Source organism: Trichogramma pretiosum, unplaced genomic scaffold (genome assembly GCF_000599845.2).
Source record: "Trichogramma pretiosum strain Unisexual culture from Peru unplaced genomic scaffold, Tpre_2.0 scaffold190, whole genome shotgun sequence".
Classification (NCBI taxonomy): domain Eukaryota; kingdom Metazoa; phylum Arthropoda; class Insecta; order Hymenoptera; family Trichogrammatidae; genus Trichogramma; species Trichogramma pretiosum.
In genome coordinates, this window is record NW_019640860.1 from 36,268 (window position 1) to 56,027 (window position 19,760).

Sequence of the window (19,760 nt, forward strand, 5' to 3'; positions counted from 1 at the left end):
ATATATGGTTCCAAGTATGCACCGCACATTGTACTACATACGGATAACGAGTCTCGAAGTGAAGGTGCGCGCCGTATCATGCATATAGAGTTTGACGGTTACGCCGCCGTTCGAATGTGTACACACACATTTTTTTTTTTTACGAATGCGATACGACCTCGAAATATATATATAGCGTATATAAAAAGTCGCTCGGGCGTTCGAATTTTTAGGCTTCAAAATGTATGCAGTGGGATGCTTATAAACGGCGCGTCTAGATCTGCCGCGATCGGACGCGTTTTATTATATATATAGAATAAGAAGAAGACGAAAGAAGAAGAAGAAGAAGATAAAAAAAGGCGACGCGAGGAATCTATATAAGTATCTCTGGAGAGGAGGAAGAAGATCGCCGAGCGAGCGCCACATAAGAGAGGCGCTTAAAAAATTTCGATACAAGCCGAGAGACCAGAGAGCGACTTTTCTCTCTCTCTCTCTCTCTCTCTCCTTTGGGCCGTATAATAGTCTACTATATACAGTCTTACATATAGCATGCGAAAAAGTTCGCGGAGTAGTAGTTTCTCCGCATACCGTCGCCGTCTTCATCGTCGTCGTCGTCGTCTTCGTCAGTCCTTCTTTTTACCCCCCTCGTCGTGGCTCGCGCGGCGCTCGCAGCTCTTAAAAAAGTCTCTAGTACTGTTGCCTGCGCTGCCCGCATATAATACACACGGCAAGCAGCGGAGTATATAGTATAGAACAGTGTGTGTGTGTGTGTTATACATTATTACTATATATAATAAGTTGACTGGCTGGCGAGCAGTCCGACACCGCCGCGCGCCGCTGCACACACAGCACACAGCGCGCGCAGCACTACAACAGTGCACATACCTACCTATGTACTGTATACCTTGATACTCGATTCGCAGTCATCACAGACGATACACAACGGCAACGTTCGACCGCTTACACGAGCAGTAACTCCGATTTTGTTATATGTGTGTGTATGTGTGTGTATAATGCTCGATAGTAGTTTATAGAATATAGTGATGTGGTGAAGTGCATAAGCCGCATATATACAGCAGAGTGAGAAAGAAGAGTCCCCGTGGCACAATATATACAAAATATCGAGTCAAACATGCACACGCGTGCATCAGTGGTAGCAGCGAAAACGGAGCCACAGCAGCGGCGGCAGACGCGCGATAATCGTCGCGGCGTTACGGATACGTAATAATAATAATTGTGAATAATAATTACAATCATCAAAAGAGTTCGACGGTCGACGGGCGCGCGCGTGTCCCCGAGGTGTCGTCGCGAAGAAAAAAAGTGACTCGCCAGTTTACGGGCCACACACGTACACGATATAGGAGCGAGTGAAAGAACGTATATATCTATATGTATATACGAGCCTCTAGTGTGATTGTATGTATATAGCCACAAGGCGCGCATACTTTTATTTACCGCTCTCTCTCTCTCTCTCTCTACTTCTGCTGCTGCTGCTGTATGCTGTATGCTGCTGTGCTCTCTCCGTGAGAGACTCTGCAGGCATCGTCGTCATCGTTATTGAGTGTGTGTCTGTGTGTCTTAGCTGCGGCTGCTGCTGCTGCTGCTGCTGCTACTGTGCTCTCTCTCTCTAGCTCTTTCTTCAGTGCATATGCAGCGAGTGTGATACTTATATATATGATCCCAAGTGCTCCGCTCTGTGCTGCTGCTGCATACGTGTATATTATAATACACACATCATGTGTGTGTGAGTGAGTGAGTGCTGCTGCATGTGCGCGCGTGTGAGTGCAGTGTCGTCGTCGTCGTCGTCGAAAAAGTTAAATACCTCATCATCATCATCATCATCGTCATCGCCGCGTATCGTCGTCGCGTCGTCGTCCTCGCGTGGAAACAAATGTGCCTGGACAATGTCGAATCCTTGCGGTAGCAGGAGACCTCCGCCCACCAAGATCCGTTTAACGAGTGAGTAGAGTACTTACTATGAGTTAGTTATGTAGAGTTGGTTGTCTATGTGTCTCGTTTACGAGATGCGAGCTGTTTTTCTTTTTGTTTTTTTGTTATTGAATAAACAATAATAATGCGCGATACGCGCGCGAGAGAGATAACAACAAAAAATAACGTTATAACCTCATCTCTGTGTAGGATTTGAGTATAGCGTATATATAAGTCACATATATATCCATACGACTCCTCCTCTTCCTCCTCCTTCACCTCCCTTCCTCACTCTGTCTCACTCTTGCGCTCTTACTCGCTCTTTCCCTCGAGCTATCTCTGTCTTTTTTCTTTCGTTTTTTTTTTTTAATAAATGCATTATACAGCTATCTCTCGTGCATTACGTTTCGACCGTAATCGGTAATCGTTTGTCGTCGTCGTCGAGCGTTCTCGGCTGGCATGCAACACGACTCTATATGTTTTTAATTTACATGCATTGTATTTTCAATATGGCCTCTCGGCTCGGGCGCCCTGGCGCCTCCAGGCTTCTCTTCTGCTTCTTTCGATTGCACGCGCATTCCACACGACCCTGGTACATGTTTTTTTCTTTTTTTTTTTACACGCTCCGCGTATTCGCGTGTACACATTTCTGTAAATGCAATGATTTTACAATTATGACTCTTTATTGAGACTCGTACTTTCATGACTGGAACTTGCCTATATCAAACGGCAAGCATGCTCTCTGACACAAGCGTACTGACAACTTTTCCAATGCTTGGAATTGACTTAGATGAGTTTTTATTATGATTTAGTGTTGAGAGGAGTTAGGTGCTGTGCATATAACATTTATCCTTGATAAATAAATTGAGCTGTTTCTGATGTAGGAACAATTCTGAATGTAATTGATAATTTTTTGATTTGTTGATTTTCTTAAAAAGATATAGACTCTAGTTTAGTTATTTTCCAATGACAAACTTTAACAACTAGCCTAGTTCAGTTTTCTTATATGTTAAAATATTTAAAGTAAGTTTTTGTGCCTATTATTCAGTCAGACGCAAGGTAGCTTTAAAACATCTAATACAGCACATTACACAAGTGACTTAGAATGGAGCAAGTTACAAGTTCATTGAGGGCATGGGAGAGATTAGGCTATTAAATCTAATACTTCAAGAATGTCATACTTCATTTCGAGTGAAAAGAACAGTGTTTTATCTTTAGATCTTACTGTGAATCGTGGCTAAGCAAAATTTTTGATTGACCATATCTATGATAATCTTAGTTTTCAAATTCTCCTTTTAACTCGTTCATGCTCATACAGCTCTGATCAATTTTTATCTTAATCAATTAGTTACTGATTAAAAAGATTTGGATCAACAATTATACTTAGATTTGCTTAGAGCTGTCAATCTAGTTTCAAAAGCAATTACATTTAATATTTTTCATTTGTCACATAACACGTTTAATATATAGTGCTATCATTTTATCAATGATCAACTGCTCAATGAACTTTGATAAAAATAAATTTATGATCATTATTTTTCAAAGGAAATGAAAATATTACTGTTTCAAACATAAAATACAAAGTGACTCAAACAAAGTCAGATTATATATTTCATTGCCATTTTCATATTTTAAAAATTTTAATCAATAATTGAAACAAAGATGTATGCATTGTTGTAAATTTAGTTTTGTGTTTTAAAGTAACATTACTTCTATTGTTTAAATGATTTATTTGTTTAGCACATTTGCATAGAAATTCCAATGTCAATAAACTAGACAACTTATGATTCAAAAACTAATAACTTTCAATGAGACATTGCTTTACCGCTTTGAATGAATTTTTTATCTTCTGACCAAAAAGATCAAGCAATTTTATGCTCTTTTGTCCATCTCTCTATCTCTCTTTCTTACACATACATACTTATTTCAACATGTTTGCTCTCTTCATTGCTCATTCTCTTTCAAGCTGGAATTCATTCAATTGCTTAACTTTGAAGTGATTGACACAATTTTTTACAACAGTCCAAATAATCTATACAATCAAACTTCATTATAACTTATTTATTTGTTTGTATATTTTTTTCAGTCCTGTGTGCTCGGAATCTAGCAAGGAAAGATCTTTTTCGTAAGTATCCTCATTTTTAATCTAATAAACCCGAAATGAAAAATGTAATTAAAACTTCTGAATTTTCTGTAGGTATGCCAGATCCCTTCGCTAAAGTAAATGTCGAAGGCACCGGTCAATGTTTTGAAACCGACACATGTAAATCAAGTTTAGATCCAAAGTGGAATCAGCATTTTGACTTGTAAGTTGCAAATATTCAATTAATCCACAAAACAATACACAGACAAAAATATTTAAATTAGCATCCAATTTGTACTTTGTACCATTCAAATGGCCTCTGTGACCTTTTCTCGATCTATTCAATCCATATAATTTGGTACAATGGCCGCAGCAGCTCGACATTTTTTGTTGAGGCTAATTTTTTAAACGGCAATAATATATTTCAAAGACGATAACAACGTAGGCGTTTAAAATTAATTCGTCTGGCGACTCGCAAGCGCGGCCAGCGTCATTGTAATGAGTCGAACGACCAGTTCGGAGTACTAATAATATTACTCATACAAATATAATAGCCGCCGACTATACGTGTACGCGATACATCGACTTTTGGCTTTCGCCGAGCGCGCGAGCGTTAAATACAATACGCACGATGTTCCCAAGATCTAACACGCTGCCGCGAGAATCGAACAGCTGTTCTTATCGCTTTGTTGATTTTTTTTTCTTCGTTCACAGATACATCAGCAAAAATGACGGCATCACCATATCCGTGTGGAACCATCGAAAAATTCACAAAAAGCACGGCGCCGGCTTCCTCGGCTGCGTCAAGATACAATGCAATACCATCGAGAGACTCAAGGATACTGGATGTGAGTTATATTGTATACATGAAAAATAAATAAAGCCGAGTGAACTTGATGATAATTGCGATGCATGTAGACCGAAACAATGCGTCGTGCGCGCGCGCTTCAAGGCATCCGTTATGTATACGATATATTAATCGATTACTCTTGTCACAACGGAAACAAAAAAAAAACAGGAGAAGGAAAAAATGTGTGCGTGCGATCGCGCGAAAGAGAAAAATTTTCATTTTCCTGAAAACGATAGCGTTCACTCTCACCTTCGGATATGCGTGTACGAATGTTACTATGCAGAGAGGCAAAAATTATCGGTGCGTACGCCCGTAATATGGTATTTACGCGGAGTCTTACGTTACGTGTAATATAAATGCACGGCATGCGCGAAAGGAGCAATCGAGCGTACGGCATAGGCAACGTATATAGCCCATAATAACACACCTGGCTGAGCGTCACTTACGAGAGCTCTCTCTCGTGTGTCTCCTTCATTTTTTTCACGCAAATATGCCGCGAGCACGCGAGAATCGATCGAGAGTAAACGTGCGTACGATTTATATGTACGTCGTTGTCGAGCCTCGTTTTAATTGAAAATATATATTTTTTGCAGATCAACGTCTGGACCTGGTCAAAGCCAATATGGACGACAACGACCAGATCAAGGGCCAGATCGTGATATCGCTGCTGTCGCGCGACGGCCACAATCAGAGCCTGTTCGAGGGCCACAACGCCGTGGTCGACGCGCTGGGCGATCTCAGCTGTCCCGCCGACCTGCCCGAGGACTGGGAGGAGCGCCGTACGGCCAGCGGCCGACTGTACTACGTCAATCATCACACGCGAACCACGCAATGGGTTCGACCGACGCGGTAAGATTATTATTTTTTTTATTTTTCTTTTTAAACGACACGGAGTTGACACGCTTCATTCTTTTTTTTTTTATTCTACCGACACTTCTTCCAAGCTTTGTAGACTTAATTAAAATTTAAACGTTATCGAATTAGGCATTACCATTTATTCAGTGCGAAGAACATAATACCGACGAGTCCGGAGACGGCGGGTCCGCCGCCGCCGCTCGACGCCTGCGAGTACAACGACAGAGCCGGTCCAGCGTCACCGACCGGCACCAACAGCACCAACGCCAGCAATAACACCACCACCGCCACCAACACCACCACTACTACCACCACGGGTGGAGGCAACGGCGGCAGCGACGGGTCGTCGTCGAGTCCCGCCACCGCCAGCACCACGCCGACTTCGGAAACGCCGAGGCGGCCGACGAGGCCGCAGCCCCAGCAACGAACCCCGACGTCCAACAGCGACGAGCAGAATGGCAACAACAATAATAATAATATTAGCAGCGAGTCACCCGGTGGAGGCGGTACGGCAGCGGCACCGTCGCCGGCGCCGAGGAGTTCGCCCGCTGGCGGAGCCGCCGCGTCGAATGGTGGTGGTGGTGCCAGCCAGCAACAGCCGCCCCAGCCCAGGAGGCCGAGTCGAACGGGTCGACGCGCCGGCGATCGCAGGATCGATAACGATCTGCCGCGTGGCTACGGTAAGCGCAGAACGCCATTCTTTGATTGTATATTGTGTGTGCGTGTGTGCGTTATTGTTAGCGAAAGCGGAGAACGGAAATCGTTTGAATTATATATGCGCGGTATTGATTTCTAGCGAGACATTTAAAAATATGCGCAGATAAGTCGAAAACTCCCACGAGTTGAAAAGATGCTTCTGTGAAGAGCTTTTTTAGAATAAATCAGACGATTGTCTTATACACGACGCGTTGTGCATTAATCATCGTAAACCGATTTTCTTTGTCTACTAAAATGTTTCTCGCGCTTCGCCCGCTACATTTTTACGTAACTTTTGTTACTGCTTCGTCCTAATTTATACCCAAATATTGTACGATTTCAGAGACGCGAAAAACGCAGCAGGGTCAGGTGTACTTTTATCACGTGCCAACGGGAACATCGACGTGGCACGATCCGCGGGTACCGCGAGACCTCCAAGCCGAGGAGCTGGAACTGGGCCCGATGCCCACCGGCTGGGAGATGCGCCAGACGCCGTCTGGACGAGTTTACTTCGTCGATCACAACAATCGAACCACCCAATTCACCGATCCACGATTATCACCGCAAATAATTCACAATTATCTCAAGTGAGTATCTCTCTCTCTCTCTCTCTCTCTCTCTCTCTCTCTCTCTCTCTCTCTCTCTCTCTCTCTGTCTCCTTAATCCCACCGCTTATAATAAAGAGCCTTTGTGTAATGTGAGGAAATCGATGTTTTTTTTCTTTTTGTAGAAGAAATGCCTCTTCCACGCAGCTGGCCAATAGGAATAGTACGACGACGATAACGACTGCAACGCCGAGAGCGGAGCCGACCACCACCGCGACCACGACGACGACGACCACCGCGGTTACTACGGTCCCGACTCCGACTCCGGCGATAAACGTGAACCAGCAGAGGCCCAGACCCGAAGCCGCTGGCAACAATAACTCTATAATGAGTACGTCTTTATGACAAAAGAACAAAAACAAAAAAAAGCGTGTGTACCTTACGCAACGGAGGCTGTCGATCTCGCGATTGACATTTATTTGTCGCTTGAACGTAGCGCGAGTGGTTACACCTCAGTCGCGTATCGTGCATGCAATAAAACCTCACCACAAGGTGTGGGAAGTACACTTCTTTACACTGTCAGTGGTGAAATAAGCTTATTAATTTTACTTACCGTTAGAGAGGGAGAGACAGACTGTGATATGAATAAAATTTTTAGCTGAAACAACGGCTACGCCAAATGGTCAAACTATTTCTGATTTACCCAAGGAATTGATGGAGAGCGAACTGCTTCCGAAATACAAGCGGGATCTGGTCGCAAAATTGAAGTGTCTGCGAGCTGAGCTGAACGCGCTGCAGCCGCAGACGGGACACTGTCGATTAGAGGTGTCCAGAAGCGAGATATTCGAGGAATCTTATAGGTTGATCATGAAAATGCGCCCCAAAGACATGCGCAAGCGCTTGATGGTTAAGTTCCGCGGCGAGGAGGGCCTCGATTACGGCGGCGTCGCTCGCGAATGGCTCTACCTGTTGTCGCACGAAATGTTAAATCCGCAATACGGTCTGTTCGAGTACTCGAGAGACGACAACTACACTCTTCAGATCAACGCGGACTCAGGTATCAATCCGGAGCACTTGTCCTATTTTCATTTTGCCGGTAGGATAATAGGCGTGGCGGTGTTTCACGGCCATCACATCGACGGTGGCTTCACCACGCCGTTCTACAAGATGTTGTTGAACAAGGCCATAACGCTCAACGACATCGAGGGCGTCGATCCAGAACTCCACCGAAGTTTAACCTGGATGCTGTAAGGCCATTGTTCTCTCTTTAACATGAAAATAAATAACGAATCGCTTCTCACTGTGTGCATTTTTCTATCCAACGGTATCGCAGGGAGAACAGCATAGACGGCGTGATCGACGCGACGTTCTCGGTGGAGCACAGTAGTTTTGGGGCTCTGAAAAATCACGAGCTCAAGCCGGGCGGCAAAGACACGACGGTGACCGAGGAGAACAAGAAAGAATACGTGAAGCTCTACGTGAATTATCGGTTCATGCGCGGCATCGAGCAGCAGTTTCTCGCTCTGCAGAAGGGCTTCCACGAGCTCATACCGCCGCAGCTGCTGCGACCGTTCGACGAGCGCGAGCTGGAGCTAGTGATCGGTGGCCTCGGCCAGATCGACATCAGCGACTGGAAGCAGAACACTCGCCTGAAGAACTGCACCTCCGAGACGCCGGTGGTCAAGTGGTTCTGGCAGATCGTCGAGTCTTACGGCGAGGAGATGCGCGCCAGACTGCTGCAGTTCGTTACCGGTAGCTCGCGCGTTCCTCTGCAAGGCTTCAAAGCATTACAGGGTAAAAATATCGTTGCTTTTATTATACGTAATTAACTATGAGAAGTAGTTTTTTGGTTCGAGGCTTTGGCTTTGATCGGAGATTAATAATTATTGAACCGTAGGTTCAACAGGCGCCGCTGGGCCACGTCTTTTTACCATACACGCAATCGACGCACCGAGTGAAAATCTACCAAAGGCACACACTTGCTTCAACAGAATCGATATACCACAAACGTATCCAAATTATAAGAAAATGCTGGATAAGCTCACCCAAGCCGTCGAAGAGACTTGCGGCTTCGCCGTTGAATAAGTTGTAAGATTTTGTAGCTAATAGCGGTAATATTTCGAAATATTATTGACGAATAATAATTGTGTGAGGCACGTTCTAAGGTTTTTGCCTTGACAGCTATAGCCATTACTTCTCCGTTAAACGATAGCCAATATATACACGATCACGCACGTATCGCCGAAAGAAATTACATAGTGTTTGATTATACATACTGGTCATGGGGTAGGTAATATTTGGTGCAAATAATGTCCATAATTGTAAATATATTATTTAAAAACGAAAAAAAAAAATGATAGGATTTGACGAATGTTCAAAACGATTTTTATACAAGTGTTCACGTGTTACAGGCTTTATTTTTAAAGCCCCGCAAAACGTTTGAAAAAAATTGACAGCTTAAAAAATGAGCACCCATATCTAGTAGTCAAAAAAATGTTCGAAGATATATATTGTTATTTTCTTTACCTTGAAGCATATCAAATATGTATGCAAATACTCCACTATAGTTTTTTTGTTACTCCAACTCGTATTTTTTGGACTGCTGTAATTATTTTTGCATCTCTTTTATTTTATTATAATTAACATAAAAATCGTTTTACTCAACAATTAAATTGTATGAATTGTAAATCTACTTTATTCGAAATATTTAAGTGGTAAATTTATTAGTTTTTAAAAAGCGTCCAATTGTTCGCCTGATCCCATTGTAAAAAATTAATTGTAAATTTATCAATTCCACGATTCACATATCTTAATATTGCCTTGATAGAACATAAAAATCCTGTTCAGTTTTTGAGAGAAATCACTAGAACAGATTTAAGTGGATACAGTCAATAACTGTACTACTCGAGGTTTATCAGCAATTGAGTCAAAGTTTGAAATTTTTATTCATAAACTATCACGTAAGACAACTTTTTAGAATATCTCAAGATACGTTAGCTATTTATTTATTTAATTTTTAGATCACAGAGTAAAAAGTGTAAATTGATATTTTAATTTCAAATACGTGCTATTAGGTCATAAACTTTTAAATGAAAAATCAATTTTTAATTATTGTTTGGAATAATTACTGAAGTTTATTCGATTATTGACTTCAATTTTTTAATTATAACAGCCAATCGTTTTTAAGACTCAATGATTTGTTGTGAAAATCAATTTTTAAAGCAATGGAAAGTAGTGTTAACCATTAAATATTTTCTACTGCTTAATTTTTCAAATGATGTCCTAAAATTAATTTGATCATCTAAACCAAATTTTGTACATATATTTTCAACGTAAGACTTATAAATTTATTTTTTAGAAATTATTATAATCACTTGATGATTATTTTAAAATGTAATCATGTTTTATAATCAATTATTACAATCATGTTCATATCTGATGTAAATGAACCGAATGTGTAACAGAGTGGCAAATAGATGATGTAATTATAGCAACCAGTCACAATACCTGGCATAAAAAAGTACATGTAGAAAAAGTTTAGACCAAGATAAAACACGTTTATGTTGTTTTGTCATTAAAAATGTATGATGCAACTCGATAGTTACAGATAGCATTATTTTAAAATGATTTTATTGTATTAACTAGGTAACATTGATTTGAAGGTTTGGGTATCTCTCTAGCTCTGTTTTAACAATTTTATCATGAGTTAACTTTCGCAATGGCGATTGATTTAATTCGTTTTTATTTGTATAAAATTAAAGAGAATATTTTTATATAGTAAAATTGAAACAAAATTTGAAAGAAAAATGTGTATAATATTAGGAATTATAATTTTCATATGAATTTATCTAATAATTAATTGTAAAATTTATAAATACTGCCATTGCGAAAAAATGACGGACGTATGTAGAAAAATTTATTATTCGGAAAAATATTTTCTGTCATCAATTCACAAATCTTTCAATAAATGAAATTACAGTTATTTTTTAAAAAATAAAAATAGAATGCATGGAATTTACAAAATCTATTTTCTCATTACTCTATTGAATACTCAAGTGATAATTACTATAGCTTGTCTGAAAATTATTTTGTATATTGATTATTGCTTCAAATTAAGAAGAAAAAAGTTACAAACTTGCACTAGCCAAATTTGTAAGATTTGCCAATGAAAATCAGTGAAAATGTATTTACATCTTATATAAAGATAAAAATTACTTTTAAATCAAGTTATTAATATAACAAAAAGTAACAACTCAATTTAGCTTGAAGAAGCTATCATCGGAATGTAAAAGATTTTCATCAATTTATCAAGATTATTTCTATTTTTTACTTCTTATACGATAAAAGTTGGTCAGCTATGAATAATGTTGTACATCACAGATAATTGAAAAATTAGTTGAACTCTATGACATATCTGAATTCAATACAAATATTTTATTCAGTCTATTGAATTTACGCAATAAATATAATAAATTGAAATTTATACTTTTGAAAATTATACAAATTCGATTTCAATGTAATGGTACATTCATGTAACCTGTGATAAATTGAGGCAAATATTTAAAGAGTTTTGAAAAATCGTTAGAAATGGAAGATAACCGTTGGAAACAATTAATTACCTAAGTATGTATGGTGCAATTTAATTTAATATTATTCATAATTTTGACTCTGTATTTCACACTTTTATCGTTTATTCTTTAATGGTAAATGAAAAAAAAAATTACGTAGCTCTTACTTTCACGTTAACTGCAGAAAGAGTTCTGAAAACTAGAGTGCCTTCATTGTAAAGTGTAGCGTAAAATTGTAGATTATACGGACAAAAGTGGCTTTTTGCTTCATCACACGTATCTAAACGAACTTAAATGAGACCAATTGACCTAAAAGAGCCTAATACATGCTTATTCAAAATATAATATGTAAGATTCGAGTGAACTGATAGTCGTAATTTTTATACGAAAGACATTTTGAGAGAGGGCAATATATCATTATGTATGTCGAAAAAATCAAGCTACAAATTCGATAACTTAATAACGTACCTATAATGAACAATTGTACAATGGCTGCCGAATATATTATATTATTTGTACAGAGTGATCGAGAAGTTACTTTTGGTTCACGAAGACTATTTTAATTATATAAATTGTATTGTAAAATTAGTATTGCAACAATGACTTCTACACCTTGGAATACTTCTCAAAAAAACAACAATAAGTTCTTTTCGTTACGCACAAATCGTAATGCTTGAATTGTCATATGATTTATGTCGATTTTCACAAATCAAGTTAAGCGTTGAGATCAATTAGTTCTTATAAATTCATAACATGTGTGTAACATCCAAGATTGTACGCACGATTTTTGACGCAATGTTCGCTATGAGATAGAAAAACCTTTTATTCTACACGTCACAGCGCAATTATCGAGTTATTTCATTTAATGAAGTGGGCAGACCGTAAAATGTATTTTTCTATGTACGAGTAGCCGATACGGCGATAAAAAATTGGGTCGACTTGTCATTAGGTTCATACCTAGATGTTTGCAATAAATCGTTCTTGATGAACTTGATAAAAAAATGCACAGTCTCTTGATTTTTCCATCATTCAATATTATAGCTTAGATTTCATTGATATACAACTTTTTTTGAGTAAGATTTAGAAAATTGAACCGTCTGTCCTCGCAACATTTATTGAATTATTTTATGTATCAATATTTTATTATATTTTTAAAGAGTATTTCACTTTATAATTATTTACATAAAATGATAAAAATCAAAAATTTTTCTACAAGTTTTTACGGTTTGCAATTGAAAAATTACTATTCATTGGAAAGCAGAAGACAGTTCAAAATTCAAGTAAAACCCCGCCAAGCCTGACGCCTGTAGTTCTGGCAAACCGGCGCTCGCCTAGCAGTAAGCACGTGGGTGTCGACTCGTATTTACTTTCAGCCGGCCTGATCTACGCTTGTTACATTTGACTTCGGTGCTAGTATACTGTCAAATCAACGTTAAACTTTTTAGTCTAATCCTCCAGTATTTTGTTTATACCACGTTAACAATCAACTCATACATTATTCACAATGGCCGCCCCCAAGAAACGCCTGTCTCAGGTAAATAATATAATTTTATACCTGTCATTGAATTCATAACCTGGTACAACGAGTGTATATTTTTAAGATTTTCGTTTGTAAATTGGTAAAAATGCAATTGTTCATTTACAGCTGGCCGGTGACGGTAGCAACGATGAAAAGTCGGCTACTTTTGTGTTTCAAGACGAGGGTCACACTCTTGGAAATGCCCTCAGATCCATAATGGTTCAGTAGTGAGTATTTTTTTCAAATTTTATATTGATCCATTCCTAAATATTTGATTATTACAATTTTAACTGAATCTTTCAGCCCTGAAGTGGAATTCTGTGCGTATTCCGTGCCGCATCCATCTGAATCACAAATGCACATGAGAATCCAAGTGAAATCTGGCAGAGCTGTTGATATCTTGCGTAAAGGGCTTGAGGATTTATACAGAACTTGTGAACACGTTTCTAAAACTTTTGATGATGCAATGGGAGCATTTCGTGGTAAAGTCAAAATGGAAACCAATTAATTCACAATACTTATTCTCATCAATGATGTAAAGTTTTTATATCTTGACATGTAAATAGATTTGTTTTTTAAGTGAGATTTTTTTAATAAATTTTGTTAAGTAGAAAATTGAAATAATGAGTACTTGTTATTAATATTTTACACATGGAAATATTTAGTTGGATATTAGCCAAGAACGGTTATTAAAAATGATAGAAATGAAAAATTCTTTTTAAACCCTTTATTTTTTAAAAAAATAAAGAATTACATATATAATTCATAGAATATTATATTATAATATACAATCAATATTAACACTTATAATAACTAATGAATTATACTTATAGAACAACTGATGTTACTGGTCTAGCAGCAATCACGCGATGATTTTTAGCTAAATGTTCAGCAAAGAGCTGGTAAGGTGTCTTAGCCAACTCCAATTCTTTCCAGAGATCTGGTGTTAAATAAGCATAAGTTTTTGCAATAGCAGCATAGGTTGCTTTTGCAAAGTTTCCAAGTGTACAAGTAGAACCTCTGGCAGATGTATAACAATCTTCAATCCCAGCCATTGTTAGCAATTTTTTGGGAACAGGCGCAGACACAATGCCAGTACCTCTGGGAGCAGGAATGAGCCTTACATGTACAGATCCGCACTTGCCGGTAACTTTGCAGGGTACCGTATGGGGTTTGCCAATTTTATTTCCCCAATAACCACGTCTAACTGGAACCACTGCTAACTTGGCCAAAACGATAGCTCCTCTGATGGCAGTGGCTACTTCTTTGGAACACTTGACACCTAGGCCTATGTGACCATTGCTATCACCAATAGCTACGAAAGCCTGTAAAATTTGTAATAATTAATTTAAAAAATTTTTCAACGAAAAAGTTGTAGTTCCAGCAAAAATTGTTAAAAAAATAAGTTTCACCTTGAATCTGGTGCGCTGACCAGCTCTAGTCTGCTTCTGAACGGGCATGATTTTGAGCACCTCGTCCTTCAGCGAGGAGGCGAGGAAAAAGTCGATGATCTCGTACTCCTTGATCGGCAGCGAGAACAGGTAGATCTCCTCGAGCGACGTGATTTTGCCGTCGCGCACGAGTCGTCCGAGCTTGGTCACCGGTATCCACTCCTTGGCCTCGTCCTTGCCACGGGCGCGTCCGCGTCCACGACCGCGTCCACGAGGTCCGCCACCGCGACCACCCCGGTCGCCGCCGCGCGTGCCGAAACCTCCGCGGAATCCACCACGGCCACCACCTGGGGCTGCTGGAGCGTCTGCCATATCTAACGATTCAAGACGTTAATGTCATTGGAATTTCTCATTTTTACAATTAAAAGGTATTCGAAATGATGTTAATTGGATCGTCTCAAACTCATAATGAAAAAAGTCAAGCGCCGGTCTAGGAATTGGAGTTTTATCATTACCTAACCTTCTAACGTTTTTGCGAATTGCAAATTAATGATCAAAGAATTTCAATTTGATGTTAACTATTAATCGTTAATTGCTAAATTTTAAAACGTTTTACAGAGAAAAAGAAAAGGTTTGAATGATCCAAAATCGCGAAAAACTCGATTCTACTGCACAGAAAAAATGAATTCCAATACTCACTTGATGTTCTTTCTTTGTTGAAAACTCGGAAAAGACTGATAGCACGCGCCCACGTCTTGAGCACGCAACAGGACGAATTAGCGAGCAAAAGTGCGCAATTTTTTCAATAGAGAAGGGGGTTGCTGCATTCTGCTAGATATCCGGGTGCGATGAGAAAAAAATCAAGGTTTTCATAAACCCGATTGATTAACGATCCATATTCAATTCTTTGCTCGATACTTTTTTTCAATTAACAACATGATGATCCAGTTAACATGAGATCATTTAAAAAGTTTGCCAATTTTTACGATTTCAAATTTTGTCATTTCGAAGATTCGAATCATGCCTCGTTATCACCATATCTCTATTACGCATACACTTATACATTTTTGAGTGGGGACATCCGCCATGGAGAAGTCCAGTTTTCCGGCTACATGCTCTCGGCTGCCCGTATCTGAGCTCGAGGCATGCGACTTTATCCTGCACTCCGCAAATGAATGATTAGGTCATCTTGGAAAAATATGACTAATGATAAAATTGTTCACGGACAAAGCATTGATGCTTGAAATTAGAGCGATCATCATCGTCATCATTCGAAAAAATCATCTACCATTCTATTTCGTACGTTTATTCCATTGGAATCATCGTGCACGCCTGCAGTTTTGAACGCAGAAAAAACATTTGAAATTCATTTTTCGACCGTCATACGATTTTAGCGGGTAGCCATCGTTTACGCATTGGTGCAGGCTCTGCGAAAAAGGGCGAATAGCAAGTGGCCCCCCCTGTTTGAAATAAACGCGAGTGAACCGGCTGGCTCGAGCGCGCGCCACTTCTGATTCTGGCGCAACATTTCATAACCTGCCTCGTGCAGTCTTCATTGACCGTTTGTTTGTTGTCGCGTTAGCTTCAATTGGCGCGAAAATGTCGCAGAGAAGTATCACGTCGTTTTTCGGCAAAAAGGACGGCTCCAAAGTCGAAAATAAAAATGGTGATAGCGATGTGAAGAAAGCCAAGGAAAAGGCGATGGAAAAAGTGGAGGCAGTCGGTGGAAAGCGCAAGCGAGACAAGAGCAGCGAGGCGATCAAGTCGCCGAAAGCCGCCAAGAAGTCCTCGACGAATGATGACAGAAAGTCCAAGGATGGAAAGCGTAAGAGTTCCGAGGACAAATCTCCACCGGCTCAGGTTGCTAAAAAATCCAAACTCAATGAGTCCAATGGCAAAGTTAACGGCAAAAAAGACAGCGACAAGGGCAAGAACAAGAAAGATTCCAAGGACGAGGTGACTAGCAAAAAATCCAAGTTGAATGATTCCAGTAGCAAAAAGAAAAACAAAAAAGAGGATGAGAAGAAGAAGGAAAAAAGCAAAAAATTGGATGATTCCACCTTGAGCAACGAAGATGAAGAAGAGGATGAGGAGATTGAAGATGTCGACAGTGATGATGATGATTCATCAGAACCTGCCTCTGAGGACAGCGAAGAAGAAGTTGCACCTACTCGAGTACTGAGGAGTGCACGCAGAGCTGAAAGCAAAGCGGCTGTCACTGCTAAAAAGCTAAGTAGTCTTGTTGATGATGATACTTCTTCGGATGAAGAATCTAAACCATCTGCTTCTGGTTCCAATAAAGTCAGTAATATTATTGATGATGACGACGATGAGTCTGACGATGAAGACTTTGATCCAATCAAGGAAAAAGAGAAGGTGCTCAAGAAAAAACTTGAAGGTTCTAGCTCATCTCTTTCTGCTGAAGAAGCTTCTGATGCAGAATCTGATGAGCCCAGCCAAATGGAGGTAGATGAAGATGAAAGTAGCATTGAGGAGGAAAAAGAACAGAAAAAAGAAAAAGTAACCAAGGGTAAAGCTACACCTGCAAGTAAAAAATTAAAAGCTTTTGCACGTGAAGAAAAATCGCCTGCCAAGGATGAAAAAGAAAATGAAGAACCAAAGGATAACGATGTCAAAACCAAGGAAGATAAATCAGCAAAGGAGGACAAAAAGGAAACTGATGATAGTGCAGAAGAAAAGTCAGAGGCTAGCAGCAATGAAGATGACAAGGTCCAGTCCAAGACAGAAGTTGATTCTAAAGAATCAAAAGGTGAAAGTAATTCAGAAGAAAATAATTCTGAAGTAAATGGTAAGTCTCCAGAGAAAAATGATAACTGTGGTAAGGAATCAAATAAACATAATCAAGATGATGAAATTAAAAAGATGAAATCTCCATCCCCTAAGAAAGTCAATCCATTTGCTAGTTTAGGTAAAGGAAAACAAAATAAAACAAACGACTCGGCGAACTACGATCCTTCATCATCATCATATCATCCCATAAACAGTGCTTTCTGGAAAGCAGGAGAGAAAGTACCATATCTAGCTTTAACTAAAACATTTGAACTTATCGAGGGTATCAGTGCTCGATTGAAAATCATAGAAATTCTTTCAAATTACTTTCGTTCTGTTATAACTTTGAGTCCTGATGATTTTCTTGCAAGCATTTACTTGTGCTTGAATCAATTGGCTCCTGCTTATGAAGGCTTGGAACTTGGAATTGCAGAAACTAATCTAATGAAAGCTATAGCAAGCTCAACTGGTAGAACACTTGCTCAAATTAAAGCCGAAATGCAGAAAGTTGGAGATCTAGGTAAAGTAGTTGTTAAAGGCATAAAATATTTTAATTCAATAATGGGTATACTAATATACAATTTTTTTACAGGCATAATTGCTGAAGGAAGTCGTTCAAACCAGAAAATGATGTTTCAACCTCCACCTCTTACTATCAATACAGTTTATACTAAATTGAAAGAAATAGCCTCCACTTCTGGACAATCTTCTGGGTTAAAAAAAGTTGACAAAATCCAGTCATTATTCGTGGCTTGTCGTCATTCAGAAGCTAGATATCTCATCAGATCATTGGCTGGTAAACTCAGGATAGGTCTTGCTGAACAATCTGTTTTGCAAGCAATAGCTTTGGCCTGTGCCATGACACCACCAGAACAAAAAAGACCTTTTGAAAAACTTAATGCTTCAAAAGGCATATCTTCAGAATCATTTAAAGCTAAATATGATGAACTAGCACTGATTTTAAAAACAACTTATTGTCAGTGTCCAAATTATAACAAAATCATTCCAGTTCTTCTTGAGAAAGGCATCAAGGAATTACCAAATGAATGCAAGCTCACACCAGGTATTCCATTGAGACCTATGCTTGCTCATCCAACTAAAAATATTCAAGAAGTATTGAGCCGCTTTGATGGACTCAAATTCACGTGTGAATTTAAATACGACGGTGAACGAGCTCAAATTCATATTGATGAAAATGGTGCAGTAAAAATATTTAGCAGAAATCAAGAAGATAATACAAGTAAATATCCTGATATTATCAGTCGTGTTCCTAACACCAAAGGAGAAGAAGTGACAAGCTGCGTTTTGGATTGTGAAGCTGTAGCCTGGGACAAGGAAAAGAAGCAAATTTTACCTTTCCAAGTTCTTAGCACTAGAAAGCGCAAAGATGCAAATGAAGCTGAAATCAAAGTACAAGTTTGCGTTTTTATATTTGATTTATTATATTTCAATGGCACAGCCTTGGTTCAAGAACCATTCCAAAAGCGACGTGAAATGCTCAGAAAACACTTCAAGACCGTTGAAGGAGAATGGTATTTCGCCGAGAGTCTCGACACGCAATCAATCGAAGAAGTACAAGAGTTCCTGGACGTATCCATCAAAGGAAACTGCGAAGGTCTCATGATCAAAACATTAGAAAAAGAAGCAACATACGAAATAGCAAAACGTTCGCGCAATTGGCTCAAGCTCAAAAAAGATTATCTCGACGGCGTCGGCGATACATTGGATCTCGTTGTAATTGGAGGCTACATCGGCAAAGGCAAGCGTACTGGTACTTACGGCGGTTTTCTCCTGGCTTGCTATGACCAGGAAAATGAAGAGTATCAAAGCATATGTAAAATTGGTACTGGTTTCTCCGAAGATGATTTGGCTAAACATACTGAAGCTCTCAAAGAGCTGGTCACCGAGAAACCCAAACCGTATTTCCGTTACGACTCCAGTCTTGAACCAGACCATTGGTTCGAGCCAAAACTCGTCTGGGAAGTTAAATGTGCCGATATGTCAATTTCGCCAGTACACATGGCTGCAAAGAGTATCGTCGATCCGGAAAAAGGAATATCCCTTAGGTTCCCGAGATTCATTAGGATAAGAGAAGACAAAAATTCCGAAGATGCTACGTCGTCCCAACAAATAGCTGACATGTATCTGAGTCAGGAACAAATTAAGAATCAGAACACAACATCTTCTGGCGTTGCAGAAGAAGACTTCTATTAAAGTTTCAATTCAATTGTAATTTTATTTTTATATTTAGAGAAGGACCAATTGTAAATCATAATTGTTTATGTTAGAATGCGATAAATGATTGTATATATTACTTCTTGTTTTTGTTCAAAATTGACAAAATGATTAATTGTTTAATCTTGAAATGTTGCGTTAAAATTATAATCGTTAAAAAATCATTGCAATAGTTAATAGTTATTATAACTGTATCTTAAAGATTCACAGTATATATTTTCAATAAAAGTTGCCGATCAAATGCTACATCACTTTTTACAAAAATTCTTTTACCTAAAATTACCAAACCCGATTATTTTAAATCCAATAATGAGTTTAAC

General features: G+C 39.0%; 4 protein-coding genes across 5 annotated transcripts; 3 read left to right on the forward strand and 1 right to left on the reverse strand.

Moving 5' to 3' along the window:
* The first annotated feature begins 1,786 nt into the window (after nt 1-1,786).
* Nucleotides 1,787-10,247, forward strand: LOC106654564 (E3 ubiquitin-protein ligase SMURF2). 2 transcript variants are annotated; one of them, XM_014374491.2, is made up of 11 exons: nt 1,787-1,938; nt 3,995-4,033; nt 4,106-4,214; nt 4,706-4,839; nt 5,435-5,690; nt 5,826-6,376; nt 6,736-6,979; nt 7,123-7,328; nt 7,596-8,184; nt 8,271-8,731; nt 8,835-10,247. In XM_014374491.2, exons 1-11 carry the CDS (start codon nt 1,884-1,886, stop codon nt 9,020-9,022), a joined length of 2,832 nt encoding a protein of 943 aa, XP_014229977.1. In that variant the 5' UTR covers nt 1,787-1,883; the 3' UTR covers nt 9,023-10,247. The 2 variants fall into 2 exon arrangements, with proteins under 2 accessions (XP_014229977.1, XP_014229985.1); XM_014374499.2 differs by having other exon boundaries at nt 5,844-6,376.
* A 2,599-nt stretch (nt 10,248-12,846) lies between these two features.
* On the forward strand, nt 12,847-13,633 carry LOC106655653 (probable DNA-directed RNA polymerases I and III subunit RPAC2). Its single transcript, XM_014376154.2, has 3 exons — nt 12,847-13,039; nt 13,151-13,251; nt 13,328-13,633. Exons 1-3 carry the CDS (start codon nt 13,010-13,012, stop codon nt 13,530-13,532), a joined length of 336 nt encoding a protein of 111 aa, XP_014231640.1. The 5' UTR covers nt 12,847-13,009; the 3' UTR covers nt 13,533-13,633.
* Nucleotides 13,634-13,804: 171 nt separating this feature from the next.
* LOC106654977 (40S ribosomal protein S2-like) lies at nt 13,805-15,190 on the reverse strand. Its single transcript, XM_014375161.2, has 3 exons — nt 15,115-15,190; nt 14,437-14,789; nt 13,805-14,349 (listed from the first exon to the last, which is right to left on the reverse strand). The coding sequence occupies exons 2-3, from the start codon at nt 14,785-14,787 to the stop codon at nt 13,852-13,854; spliced, it is 849 nt and encodes a 282-aa protein (XP_014230647.1). The 5' UTR covers nt 14,788-14,789; nt 15,115-15,190; the 3' UTR covers nt 13,805-13,851.
* Nucleotides 15,191-15,887: 697 nt separating this feature from the next.
* On the forward strand, nt 15,888-19,686 carry LOC106654303 (DNA ligase 1). Its single transcript, XM_014374100.2, has 2 exons — nt 15,888-17,725; nt 17,798-19,686. Exons 1-2 carry the CDS (start codon nt 16,015-16,017, stop codon nt 19,417-19,419), a joined length of 3,333 nt encoding a protein of 1,110 aa, XP_014229586.1. The 5' UTR covers nt 15,888-16,014; the 3' UTR covers nt 19,420-19,686.
* Nucleotides 19,687-19,760: the final 74 nt, after the last annotated feature.

Excerpts from the sequence above, each read along its gene's own strand:
- LOC106654977 (XM_014375161.2), bottom strand. The coding sequence starts at position 14,787 with ATGGCAGACGCTCCAGCAGCCCCAGGTGGTGGCCGTGGTGGATTCCGC. Across the intron at positions 14,350-14,436 it reads GTCAGCGCACCAGATTCAAG|GCTTTCGTAGCTATTGGTGA; the intron begins GTGAAACTTATT and ends CAAATTTTACAG.
- LOC106654303 (XM_014374100.2), top strand. The coding sequence starts at position 16,015 with ATGTCGCAGAGAAGTATCACGTCGTTTTTCGGCAAAAAGGACGGCTCC. Across the intron at positions 17,726-17,797 it reads GCAGAAAGTTGGAGATCTAG|GCATAATTGCTGAAGGAAGT; the intron begins GTAAAGTAGTTG and ends ATTTTTTTACAG.
- LOC106655653 (XM_014376154.2), top strand. The coding sequence starts at position 13,010 with ATGGCCGCCCCCAAGAAACGCCTGTCTCAG. Across the intron at positions 13,040-13,150 it reads CCAAGAAACGCCTGTCTCAG|CTGGCCGGTGACGGTAGCAA; the intron begins GTAAATAATATA and ends GTTCATTTACAG. Across the intron at positions 13,252-13,327 it reads AGATCCATAATGGTTCAGTA|CCCTGAAGTGGAATTCTGTG; the intron begins GTGAGTATTTTT and ends TGAATCTTTCAG.
- LOC106654564 (XM_014374491.2), top strand. The coding sequence starts at position 1,884 with ATGTCGAATCCTTGCGGTAGCAGGAGACCTCCGCCCACCAAGATCCGT. Across the intron at positions 6,377-6,735 it reads CGATCTGCCGCGTGGCTACG|AGACGCGAAAAACGCAGCAG; the intron begins GTAAGCGCAGAA and ends GTACGATTTCAG. Across the intron at positions 6,980-7,122 it reads ATAATTCACAATTATCTCAA|AAGAAATGCCTCTTCCACGC; the intron begins GTGAGTATCTCT and ends TTCTTTTTGTAG.